Here is a 13442-nt window from a genome sequence, read left to right as displayed (position 1 = left end):
TTTGGTCACTCTGTGCCTTCAGCCTCCGTCCACGCTGCAGGGTACGGACATTAGGAGGAGCAATTACTTCACAGAAACGGTGATTAGTATTGGCACAGGCTGCCCAAGGAGGTGGTGGAATCATCGTCCGTGGAGCTGTTCAAGGAACAACTTGTAGCACTCAGTGCTCTGCTTGACAGGGTGGTGATAGGGCAGAGGTTGGGTTCGGTGATCCTAGAGGTGTTTCCCGACCTGATTCCGTGGCTCTGTTGGCGCAGAGGGCCCCGCACGGGGGTCCCTCACACGGGGGTCCCTCACAGAACTCCCGCCTCCCCCCAGCCCTCACCACACCCGCCATGACAGCGCCGCCCGCGTCGCGGGCCGTGACGTCACGGGAGGCGGGGCGCGGCCAGGGCTGGAACATGGCGGCGCCCTCGGCCCCGCGGCCGCCCCGGCCCCGCAAGGAGCCGCAGCCGCTCGTCATCCCCCGGAGCGCGGCCGAGGAGCAGCGCCTCCGCCTCGAGCGCCTCATGAGGAACCCGGTGAGGGCACCCGCCGGGGCACTGCCCGGGGCGGCGGGAGAGGAGAGGGACGCCGAGACCCCCACGGGGTCCGTGAGGGAAGAGAGACACCGAGACACCCCCCGCCCCCAGGGTCTGTGAGGGGAGAGGGACACCGAGACCGCCCCGGGGTCCGTGAGGGGAGAGGGATACCGAGACCCTCACTCCACCCCCGGGGTCTGTGAGGGCAGAGGGACACCGAGCCCCCCACCCTCGGTGTCTGTGAGATGAGAGGGACACCGAGACCCTCTCGGTGTCTGTGAGGGAGGAGGGACGCCGAGACCCCCACCCCCCCCCCCCCCCCCAGAGTCCGTGAGGGGAGACGGACGCCGAGACCTCCACCTCTGGCTCTGTGAGAGAAGAGGGACTAACACCCCCTTTCCCCTCCTCCGGGGTCCGTGAGGTGAGAGGGACCAAATTCCCCTTTCTCCTCTCCGTGTCCGTGAGGGAAGAGGAACCGACACCCCCTCCCCGGGCTCTGCCAGGAGAGAGGGACCAACCCCTCTGTTCTTCCTTCCCGGTTCCGTGACGGGATCTACACACGCCCCCTTCCTCCTTGCCGGGTCCTCAAGGGGAGAGGGCCCGACTGCCACACTGGGTTGCTGTGAGGGAAGAGGGATCCGTCTTTTGTGGGATTCTGTGAGGAGAGAGACGCTTCTCTGGGAACGCAGGGGCCCTTCCGTGCTCTGCCCGCTGGTCTTCCCTCTATCCACTGCTTTTAATGTGCGGGAGCATGACCCTGGTCCTCTAACTGGGTGTTTTGGTCCTTTCCTGAGGAGGTTTTTGCCAGGAGGAGATTCTCACCTCCTGCTCTGTGTGTGCTGGAGCAGGCTGAGACTTCCCCACACCGCATTCTTCCTCTGACCTTGCACCATGTGTTCTCCCTCCCCTGCTCTTCCCTGTCCTCTAGCTCTGGCATGGAAGGTGCAGAAATACCTTTCGTCGTTTCCCAGACTACTGGTACTGGAATTATATTCAGCTCCCACCAGTGCTTGGAGGTGCTGACATGATTCCTTCTAGTTCCCATGCTGAAAAGAGGCACAGACACTCCTAACCCTCCTGGGGTTTGTTGACCTGCAGGCCTGAATGTGAGGGACAGAAAGGATCCCTTCTGATTCTCCTCTTCTGCCTGCTCCTGATCCCTGTGCATGAAGAAATTGCTGCAGCTGTGCTCCTTCTGAGATCTGTCAGTTGGTGGAAGAGGCTGTTGTCAGACGTATCCCGCCTTTCAACAATGTGTTAAAATTGCAGACTTTGCTCCTGGAAGATACTGATGGCTGGTTGGTTTGTTCTTGCAGGAAAAGACTGTACCAATTCCTGAAAAACTGAATGAATGGGCACCACGACCTCCCCCGGAGTTCGTTAGAGATGTCATGGGTAAAGATTCTATTCTTCAGATAACTCTGGGTTCAGCCTCATTTAACTTAGAAAAGTGTTAAGCAGGAGAGGACAGAGGTGGTTTTCTGCTGCTCATTTTGCTGGAGAAAAGAGGTGTGAAATGTGCTTTGAGAGTTGATTTTTCAAGTTTTGTTTGGTTCTCTGGTTCCACTTTTCTGCTGGCTGTCAGAATGCAGGGAGAACAAAGCCCGTGGCACTGCAGCACGTGGGCTGCCTGCAGTGCAATAAGCTGCTGCTCTGGTGATGACAAGTAAATGATGATGAGTAAGTCTGTCCTCCCCATGGATCTGAGAGCGCTCTGGAAGATTAGCAGTGTGAAGTCCCTCTTTTGACTGCTTTGAGTCTGGGTCTCAGGCCATGAGAAGCAGGCACATGCAGCAGGTGTGACTGTGTGTGCTCAGGTAGGGAGCTGGCAGCTGTGCCAGGACACTGACCCAAGTACTCTGTGTACACTTTACTTTTACCTGCAGGGATTAAATATAGTAGCTGTGGTATAAACTGGCTGCATGTAGAAGTTCTGTCTTTCTTTGAGACCTCTGTCCATTCTAGAGGTTGACTTTTCTTATTTCAGAATAATTGATCTTGGTCTAAAGTTTTTATACTTCTGAATAAAATCTTCAGCTTACTGGAATCCCCCCCATGGCTTTTTCAAATAGCTTTGCTGTGTGCTTGAGTTGAATTGTCTTGTTTTTCTGGGAACACCTGATGTGCTGGGATTCTGTTGGTATTGAGAGCACCCCTGTTGCAGTCCCAGCTGCTGGGTTTTAATTAGGTGTCTTCTTTGAGACTTGTATTCCTGTGCTTTCCCTTGAGAAATGGCTCTGGAGACAGGGGAAGAGAGTGGAGCACAATGCTTAAAGCTCCTGCAAGGCTTCAATATGCAGGTTGATGCCAGGAAGAGAGTGCTGTAGAGATTTAATTTATGAAGAAACAGTTAATAACTGTCAGTGGATCTGTCTTGCATGGGGAAGTACAGTATCACCTTTTACCACCTTTCTGTTGACCTTTATTTTGTGTGCAAGATGCTGAAAATTATTTGGAAGCAGCATCAGCAGCTAGCTCACCTCTGCCTGTAAGAGAGTGGGGAGTACATTTCATCTCTAGTTCTTTGCCTGCCTTGATGTGCAGCTAAGAGTGGGCTCTCCAGGGGGATAATTGTGGGACCTGCAGTGACACAAAAGTGTGTGGGTTTGCAGCTCACTCTGGCTTTTGGTTGTGAGTTATTTTAGTTTAAAATGGTGACAACACTCTGTGTGTTGTTGATAATTTTCATCTGACAGTGCCCTTTCCTGTTCCCCAGCTGTAGTCATTTGTGAGCATCTATTTACCTTCTTTCCTAGCAGACTTAACTCTTCCTCGTTGCAGGTTCCAGTGCCGGAGCTGGGAGTGGGGAATTCCATGTGTACCGGCATCTCCGTCGGCGAGAGTACCAGAGGCAAGATTTCATGGATGCCATGGCTGAGAAGGTCAGCACAACTCTTTATAACTCCCCCCACCCCCAACTATTTGTTGTTCATTGCAATTCTGTGTTTTCTTTGAAAGTCATGTACAAATAATTCCGTTCTGAGCCACCCCTTGTCAGAGGAGTCTGTAGGAGTGTGTGATCCATGGTGTCTGTGTCAGTACTGAAACATTCGGTGCTTTGTGTCAGACATGCTCCATCTCCTGTGTTCCCTGGGGTCCTAGCACACAGTAAGGCCTCATGGGAATGTGTGTGTTCTCAAGCTGACTTGAAAATGCTTTAAAAGCAAGGAATCCCTGGTAACACTGCCTTGCACAGACAGAAAGAAAGTGAGTGCCTGTGCACAGAGTCCAGATGTTTCTTTTAAGTCTTGATCAAGTAGAATGACTTGATCTCTTTTAGAGAGCACTATTGTTATACTCTCTCCTGGCTGAGATGAGTCCGTATGTTAATGTTTGTGTCTCCAATTATTCATTTGTTTTTACTGAAACGTTCATTAGGGCAGAAGCCCAACCTCCCTCATCTGTTTTGGTGAGGATTCCTCCCTCAGAAGGTTTCAATGTTTGGCTCAGGTTGCAGGTTAAAAACGCTGTCTGTACAGGACTCATCCCTAGGAACATGGCTTTGTATAAAGAAGCCAGACAAAATCTGGCAGAGCTCCCTTCTGTATTTTGCTAAAAGACTTCTCCCTAAAAGGACATGACTTTTCAAAGAAGTATTTTAATTTAGATTGTGACCAAAGTATGACATGTGATCAATTACAGCAAAGACTAGATGAGGAATTCCAGAAGAAACTGGAGAGGAATAAGATGATTGCAGAAGAGCAAACAGCAAAACGCAGAAGGAAGCGGTAAGGGCAGATTTTTCCCAGGAGGCTTGACATGGAAACCCTCACTCCCTGTGCCTCATCTGTAGCTGCATGCTCTGGATAAACACTGTCATTCTGTGTCTGCATCTATCAGCTGGGAAGTCTGGCTGTGGAAATTAAATTTGTCAGTGTCAATGTTTGGTTTCCAAAGGTAGCTGCAAACCTGACAGGCTTTGCTGGGGTGGTTTCTTTTCCGTGGCATTGCTTGCAGGATAACTTTGGACTGGTTGAGCTGCTTTTGCTGACACTGTGGTCTTGACTGCAACGTGCCTCATTCCATATTTGTTTTAACAGTGTCAGGAAAGGTTTGTGTGTATATCTGGCTTAAGTTTATGTCTGAATCATTTGATCCCAAGCAGTTTCAGTGCAAAACTGGGTGCTGCTTCATGGGTAGGCTGCTTCTGACTCCCTCATTGAAATGTCTGGCAGGCCAAGTCTAATAAGTTAGGTGGAAATACTAAAAAAATATTAAATCCATCTTTCTCTTAAATTTTAGACAAAACGAAACAGTTACAAGATTGATGCTCTCGAGAAATAGCCTGAGCATTGTAGTGCAGTGGCACGAGAATTTAAATCCCATTCTCTGTGTCCAGGATGTTTCAGAAATAGCACAGAATCATGCTCGGCTCTTTCCCAGGGTTGGACCCTGAGCAGCCTCTCCCTTGCTGCTTTGCATGCTGTGGCTGAGAGTTGCTGTGGAAAGGCTTGTGCAAGGTGACTCACTGCCATGTTAACACAAAAGTGCACAACACAAACACTGTTGCCATCTTAGTTTAATTTAATGTGGTCCAACAGATGGCCAGCAAGTCAGATCTGGCCTGCTGCCTCTTCCCTGGCTGAGATGGAGAACAACTATTCCAACAGCAGATGCTGCCTAAACACTAACACCTCCTTGTCCCCCTGCTATGCTCTAATGGTGTGGCTTTGCCCTGCGGGAGCCCCTCTAATTTTCCTCACCACCCTTCTCCTTTGTCCTGCCCCAACAGGTACAGTTCTTAGCTCTCTGTTTCAAGAGAGTTCATTTATGGTGTTGAGAGAGGAGCATGTGAATGCCAGGCTGCTCTGCCTGTGTCTGCTGTTAACTTGCCAGGTTGCCTTTACTGGGCAAAGAGGGCTGGGTTGTATGAATTGAAATTCCCTCTTAGCCCCAGTGCTACTTCTAGGGCCTGACATCCTGAGAAGTACAGCCAAAGAGGAAGGTCAAAGCATACTGCACTATTTTTATTGTCTTCAATTAAAGTATATATTACTGGTGATTTTCCCCCCCATTGTTCAGTTTCTGCAGTCTGGGTTTTACATGATTTTTCTTTCGAGCTTATTAGCCTAGGTAGCTAAAATGTGGGGGCAGCTTCATTTTTGTTCCATCTGTGTTCTTGGAGATTATTGTGTATCATATAGTTTTGGTTGCAGTGGAGTCATGAAAGACTTTTAAAAAATCTATTAATCTAAAAACAACATGGAAAAGTTTCTCTTGATCACGTGCTAAGTTTGCTCTTGCTGGATTTTCAGTTGAGGCCAAATTTAAATGGAATTTCTCTTCTGAAATCAGCTTTTCCAAGATGTCTGTAATATTTCCTTTATCAATGAATTTATCAATGACTGGATTTTCCAGAGTCTTTTTTCTTTACTTTATAGCCAGAAATTAAAAGAGAAGAAACTGCAAGCTAAGAAAAATAAACTTGAACAAAAGAAGCAGGAAAAAGGTCAGTGAAATTTAGTTTACTTTTCTCAGGACTTGGTTCTGTTCCCTTATTGAAGCCTATAAGGTTTTGTTCCACCCACCATCCCAAGCATTCTCAATACATGGATTAAAGCCTGAGCCTTAAGCTTGTTATTTTAGCTAATGTTTCAAAATCCTCTTTGAAAGCCATCTATGTTGAGGTTTAATCTTACAAATAACTTGGCTGTTTGTGAATATTTTCCATTTATTAGGGGAAATTTTGGACAGCAAACTCTGGAATCTGAGTTTGTGTGTGTTTTGCCCCAGCTATTTTGATAACTGCAGATTCAGAACCTCAGCTGCTCAGAAAGGCAGTATTGTTCAAGGCTGTGCTTTTTTAAAGTATATTTTGAATGTGTATGGGAAAACAGGTAGAAAAAGAATGCACAGCTTGGGCAGCAAGAAACTGAGTTATAATTTTGTGTGTAAGAAATTGAGCCACCTTGGTACCATCTGTTCCACAGGACCATTTTATTTGCGTAGAAATAAAGGTGAAAAACCTGACTGCCTCTGTTCTCCTGCAGTCTTGAAAATTAATGTTCAGCAATGTCAGTGTAACTGTGTGCTCAAACTTTTGCATACTTGTTGCTTCTTTGCAGTGTTTCAGTGAGTATATTTTGGCTTACTCTTTGAAATAGTTGTCCTTTGTGAATTAGCACACAAATTGTTAATCTTAAAGTTACAGCAGTTTCTGGTAATTCTGCTGGAACAGTGACTTGCCTGACAGTTCTACCTTATTTGTGCTTTGCTTTTCAGAATTGGATCTGTTTCAGCTGAACCACTGCCAGCCTCCCATGTAAACACGGGAGGACAAATTGTTAGGTTAATTTTACTTGTGACAGCAAGTGAATGTAGTAGAGTGAATTTTTTGGGTGTTTTGTTTTGGTTTTGTTACCTTTTTTTTTTTTTAAGCTACTCATTTATGAATTGTAACAGGGAAGAGATTTTAAGTATGAGTCAACATACTTGTGTTCATTTTGAGTGAGCAAACAGAATACTCATCCCTTAGGGAGTGGCTGGGAGAGAGGAGAGCTGGATCAGGGACTGGCACTGTGGTGTGGGATTGCCATGTCTCAGCTGTGGGACTGGAGTGGTTTTGTTTGGCACAAGTTCCTGAAAGACAGAATCCAAACTCGCTGGTCTTTGTAACAGTTCTTAACTCTTTACAGTTTGTGCTTCTCTATGTAAAATAATAATATCGGGGAGAGAGAAGCCCCTCAGCCATTTTTAGTCTACTGAGAACAGCCTTTCCTTTTTGTAGTTCTGTGTGCCCTGGGTTGTGATCTGAGAGTTTTTTCAGATTAATTAGAGTGTATTTGTTGGATGTGGCAGGCAAACATTTGTCTTCCTTTTTGAATGAATAAATGAAACCTCTGAATTGCCATGTTTCATCTTTGTTGTAGCAAAAACATTAAGAATAAGGGTTGGCACTGAATGAGGTCAGCTGTTAAGGTTGCATTAATGAACAAACTCCCAATAAACCCTCTGAGTTCAGCACTTCACCACGCGGTGGCATCAGACCACTGATCCTAAATCCTGCGTGAACTGGTCAGGACATTGAGAGTGTGACTGGGCCTGAGGAACAGGAAAGGGGTGGAAAATGGCTCTTGGATTCAGGTCCCACTTTATGCCGTACCTCATTTTTATTATCGGTTATTTAATTTCTAGTAGATGTCTCCTGGTTTTTTAGCAGACTTCACAAGTTTTCTGTGACCCTTGTTAATTTTAGGCATATCTTTATGAGTTCCTGTACTTGCTGTATAGCAAACAGCCTGTAAAAGTTTATGGCACCTCGTGGAGTTTCTGTGAACTTGGATAGCTGTAGGAATATATTGAGTCTCGCCTGTGGCTTCCCAGTGCTCTATGTGATCCTTGAAAGTTCATCCCAGCCTGCAGAGGTGAGATTGGGAATGAGATAATCTATCACTTCCATGTTTGAAAGAAGTAATATTCCAGAGGAGGTGGAGTTGTTTAATGATGGACTTGGTAGAGTTGGAGGTAAGGGAATTCTCCAAGGGAAAGTTTGATATTCTGACCTCCTCATCACTTGGCAGAATTAATAGAACCTGATTTGTGTTCCCTGAGTATCTGGGACTGCTTAGTTGTGAGATACTTTACAAGGAAGATGCAGTGGAATATGTTACCCATGCATGCTAATCAGCCTGGCCTAATACACATTTGCTGAGCACCTGAGACTGTTCTGTTGTGAAATGCTTGACAAGGAAGCCAGGTGGGAACACCTCATCCATTCATCCTCTTTGTGTTTGTAGAACCTGGTCAATCCCAAGAGCAAGGCAGCAGCGAGGATGACGAAGAGGATAGCAAGGAGGAGGAAGAGAAGGAAGATGATGCTGAAGAGCCAAGTTTTGTGATGGGAAGAGGATGAGGCCTTCCAGGGACAGCTGGAAACACTGTTCATTGCTTTATATTCAGGAGCATGAAAGTCTTTCATCTCAGCCAAGCAGAACCCATTGGCGTACGTTACATCTGCTTAACGGGGCATGGCCTTCACGTCACAGGCCCGAGAGAAAATGATAGAGAAATGCCAAATAAGAGATTTTTTCTTAATTGCGTGTATAACTGCTGTGCAGTCTGCTCTAAGTTTGCTCTAAAGAGTCAGCCATAAGTCTCTATGACCCTAGAGTTCTTTCTAACATGGCCCAGAGTGTTTTTCTGTCTGAAAGCTAAAACATAACTATTACCATTTAAGGGAAATATTACTGTGAAGGCTACGTGTTCTACTTATGTTGAAGCTGGTAGCAGTGGGATACATGAATCTAGGGGAGGAGTTTAACCTGAAGTAGAAAAGTGGTCTGTAGCCAGACTCTCCTGCACTGTGAGTGTTCTGCATTTGGGGTTTTGTATGGGGTCATCTCTAACCCAAAGAAATCAGTTTATGTTGCTAGACAAGTTCTATAGATTTTTAATCAGGATCCCTTTTTTAATGCTAAAACTTTCCCTATTGCTTTTCTTCCATGTTTTTTAAATTAATAAAAGGGATGTGTTGGATTGTTCTGTCTTCTATTTTTTTATTTTTGGAAGAGGATTTCAGTAAAATAAAGAGATGCTGCAGTGCTGCAGGAAGGGACAAAGAGATCAAGTAATGTGGCACACATGAAAATATGGAAAAGGTGTTAGCTGCATGTCACTTACTTTTTGCTTTTGAATTGGAACAATACCTTTTCCCAAAGATTGTGTGTAAAGCCTCTGAATCCTGTGGCAGAAAGGCTTGGAATGGAATCATTTTGCTTGTGCTCAGCTTCCTGTAATGACACCTGCCTTTCTCTCTGCTTGAGCTCTCTGCTTTGCACTTTGGATTCCCTGGTAGGAATCATAACATCTCTCTATATATTTACTTATTGGTGCTTCAATGAAAAGCGTATGCAGTGGTGGTTTTACTTGTAACTCTGGTTTTTGTCTCTTCAGTGTATCTTTAATTAGAAGTGCCTGCTGGCTTTCAGACGTGCTCATCCCAGAGCCTTGCATCCAGAATGCGGTGCTACTTCTTCTCAAGCCTTGGTTAATGCCAAATTATTTTAAGCAAAAACAGTAAAAAGAGAGAATCTCTTTTTAGATTTCGCCTTTGTTGAATAGTGCTGCCAGAAATCCTGCATTTTGTCTGAGCTGGCTTTATGTAATGGCTTCTCAGTGGTGTTACTGTGGTGGCTGGGAAGCAGATGTGACCAATTGCAAGTGATGTTTGTGTTTAGTTCCCCTGTACATACCCAAGGGCTTCAGAGGTGGGTAACTTCTGACCTGCAAGGTCCACATCCCCTCTGCCCCCCAGGTTAGAGATCTGCATGGAACTGTTTTCTGCTCAATCTCCACAGGGGCAGGTGCTGCAAGCTGTGGCAGTGTTTCATTCAGATACAGGACGGATGTTCTGCAGCTGGCATTTTCCCTGTGGAGAGATTATTTATGAGCATTGCTTCACGTGCATCCCCCTTAGGGCAGGCAGACCCTATGGATACTGTGTTGTAGGATGAGCCATAAAAACGTGAGGGGTTTTTTATGGGCAGAGAAGAACCGAGAGTCTCACAAATAAAGATGTTCTGCCTCTGAGCTTGTCAGGTCTTTGAGCTGAGTAAGTGCTGTTCTGCATTAAGCAGAGCAGATGCTGCTGAGTGAGGACACGCTTCCCTCAGCCATGAGGAAGGTGAACTCGAGTTTGTCCTGGTGATTGAACAAATTCAGGTTGTGTGGCCTCATCCTGCCTCCCTAAGACGCCACCGTTACCCGCGCTGAATTATTCATGCTCTGTTTTCTGGGAATGCCGAGTTCGTAGGTGAAATCTGTAAACAGCAGAGAGCATGTTGGTGAAGGTGGGATCTGCCTCACGCTCTGTCTCGCCGGGGTGGCTGAGTGTAGCAGTAGGAGCTGTATTTGGTAGGTGTAGCTGTGAATTCCCATAAACACTCCGCCGCGTTGTGGTTGTTTGTGGCAGTACGAGCTCGTTGAGAATACAAAGCACTTCAAAGGGAGGTTTCAAGGGATGTTTCTTCGTTTAGAATAAAATGCAAATGTGATGTGACCTCAAAACGGAGAAAACGTCATCCATGGAGTAGAAAAGGGGAAGTGCTCCCGTGCATAGTAAAATCAGGAACAACTCTACAACTGCTTCCTATTCCAAATAGGGCTCCAACAAAGCGGTAATAACTTACAGGCTTGAAACTGCCAAGGAGTTTGACCTGCTTACACTAAATTCGTGCTCTGGGTTGTTTTCTAGAGGAGTCCTTCTCCTTTCTCTGATGGAGATTAACCCTCAAGGGCTAAAGTTTGCTCTGTTCCATTTCTACTCGTGTATGTGCGTGTGTGGGACCCCGAGAGACAGCAGTGTTAGTGCTGAAACCGAGCAGGGGTATTCCTGCTCTCAGAGGTGAAAAGCACACTCAGGATAACACGTATCTGTCTCTTTATTAGCCTTTTAAGAGTTGTTTTCCTTTGTTCCCTCCCCCAGGCAGAATGGAATTCAGGAAGATGGGATTACCCTGTGATAAAGCTGACCCATTGTGCTGCCTTTCAGCATTTTCTTTATCTCATTTCCAGGGAAGGAACTCCCTCTCTTTCCCATAAGGCTGTCCCTATCCTTTTGATGGGTTTATACAGGATTTCCTGCTGAGTCAATAGCGGAGGAGTGCAGGGAGATAGCAGTCGGGATTCGCAGGGAGCCTGTGCTCAGCCGGAGGAGGTTCAGCCCGGCGGAGGCAGAGCAGCGCTGCCTTTTGACTTATGTAAGTGGCGACTTTTTGCTGTATAATTAATAATTGTAATAAAAGCACATTTGCATCCCATTGCACCAATACCTTCTCTGTGGCAAGATTTAGAGATAACGCAAGGTCCAGACCCACTAACACCTTTACCCAGTGGGTGGGTTTCAGCCCGATCGCGACTTTAGGGATCCGCAGACCTGATTTTTTTTTTTTTTCCCCCCCCACAGATGCATGCTCACAGCGGGACTCCCGAGCGCTGCGGGAGCGGCTCCGTGCCGGGGGGATGCCCTTCCTCTATAACCGCTGAGCCCATCCCCCGTTTCGTGAGACCCCCAGGCCCCCCGAACGGCTCCCCCGGGGGCGCAGGGGACGAGCGTGGCCCCGGCTCCCCGGGAGGGGCGGGGGGCGCCGGCCCTTGCGGGTCGGGGGCGGGCGGGGGTCGTGTCCCCAGGCCCCGCCCCCGCCGCCGAGGGGGCGTGGCCGTTCCGGCCGCGGGCCAATGAGCGGGCGGTCACGTGCGGGGGCGTGGCGGCGCTGCCCCCCCCGTTTCCTGCGGGTCACGTGGCCGGTGCCCGGCGTTGCCGTGGCAGCGGCGGAGGCGGCTCCGGCTCCTGCTCCCGATCCCGCTCCTGCTCCCGCTCCCGCTCCCGGTCCCTCTCCCGGGGCTACTGGCACGGCCCCCGGACGGCAGCGCGGTGAGACACGGCCCGCCCCTGAGGCCGCATCCCGTCCGCAGGGGGCTCATCCCCAGCGGGGCCCGCGCTCTGGGGCAGCGGGCGGCGTCCCCTCAGGCGTGTTTGGGGTGTGGGGCACTCGTCCTGCAGAGGTGGGAGCATCTTCTGCCCGCGGGGCTGCGGGAGGAGGGGGTCTCGTCCTGCCCGGGGTGCTGTGGGGGGAGCTGGATTCATCCTGCCTGAACAGGGATTCCCCTGCCCGGGGCGGTGTGGGGGAGACGCGCCTCGTCCTGCCCGGCCGGGGGCATCCCGTGCCGGGGTGGTGGTGGTGGGGTTCGCGCCTCATCCTGCCTGGCTGGGGGCACTCCGCTGCACCTGGACAGGGTGAATGGGAAGGGTCCGCTGTGCGCAGAGAAGGGGGTCCCGTCCTAGCCGGCAGTGCTTTGGAAGTGCCGTGGGAGGCAGAAGGCAGGCCAGCTGCCGTGGGATATATCCGGACAGGGATCCCTTTCTCTGGAGTGCTGTGGGGGAGACACCTCCATCATACGGTGCGGGAAGCCCCTGCCCCAGGGTGCTTTTGGAAGAGGGAATCGAGGGATTGGGTCCCATCCTGCCTGAGGAGTTGTGGAGGATTCTTGGGACGCTGGATCGGGATGCAGTGGTAGGAGGTTGCATCCTGCCTAGGAAAGATCCTCTGTCCAGGTTGCCTGTGGAGGGAAAGGTCCTAGCTGGGAGGGATTCTCATCCTGGCTTGAGGGATCCCTTGTTTGAGGCTGCCGTTGGAGGGGAGATCCTCGCTGTGTGGGATCACCTCCTGCCCAGGGTGTGCTGAGGGTGGCTGGGGAGGAGGAGGAGGAGGAGAAATCCCCTGCTCAGGCAGTGCCCCGTGAGGAAGATCCCGGCTGTGGTGGTGGGACCGGGGCATCACATCCTGCCTGAGAGGTGATCCCCTGCTCCCACAAGGGTGGTCACAGCTATGGAGTGTTCACACCCTGCCTGGGTACTCTTGACACCCTAGGGGTGCTGCTTGGGGGAGTCCCAAGCCAGAAGAGAACATAGCAAGGGGTTTCCCACGGCAAAGAGGGCTTGAGCTCATGGGGGTGGAGTAGCAGGGATTGGGATTTGGTTTAGCCGTGGTCTGCAGGGGCTTGAACAATGTTAGACAGGGAAGGAAGGGACTGGCACAAACGCACAGTTTGGGGATGTGGGGCAGAAACCTGGAACTGGGGAAGGGGCTGGCATCCCAAAACCAGGCAGAGGAGCTGCCAGTGCTGCAGACAGTGGCTCTGTGGGCGACTGAGCACGGCAGTGGTGGGAGGGGGATCCGCACAACTCGGCCCTGGTGGTGTCGGCTTCATTCCCAGCTGTGGAGAAATCCCCACACATGCCCTGAGATGTGAGGAGGTAATAGCTTTCCGTTTTCCAAAGGACAGCACTTGGCAGGTTAGGAAAATCAACATAAGGGAGCCATCACAGAGAGCTTTCTGTCCTACCAGTGCGAGATGAAGTGGGGTCAGATGCGTTGGTGGTGCAGTGGAAGTGAGTGAAGACACAGCTGGGATGGACTCTGC

General features: G+C 49.3%; 1 protein-coding gene across 1 annotated transcript; it reads left to right on the top strand.

Annotated features, from left to right (window-relative positions):
• The first annotated feature begins 384 nt into the window (after positions 1-384).
• On the top strand, positions 385-8996 carry PRKRIP1 (PRKR interacting protein 1). The gene is made up of 6 exons (XM_048324939.1): positions 385-521; positions 1838-1916; positions 3303-3403; positions 4164-4249; positions 5903-5970; positions 8258-8996. The coding sequence occupies exons 1-6, from the start codon at positions 402-404 to the stop codon at positions 8371-8373; spliced, it is 570 nt and encodes a 189-aa protein (XP_048180896.1). The 5' UTR covers positions 385-401; the 3' UTR covers positions 8374-8996.
• Positions 8997-13442: the final 4446 nt, after the last annotated feature.

The sequence above is a fragment of the Corvus hawaiiensis genome, chromosome 20, assembly GCF_020740725.1.
Source record: "Corvus hawaiiensis isolate bCorHaw1 chromosome 20, bCorHaw1.pri.cur, whole genome shotgun sequence".
Classification (NCBI taxonomy): Eukaryota; Metazoa; Chordata; class Aves; order Passeriformes; family Corvidae; genus Corvus; species Corvus hawaiiensis.
The sequence above is the reverse complement of the archived record's forward strand: the minus strand, read 5'-3'. Positions and strand labels throughout refer to the sequence as shown.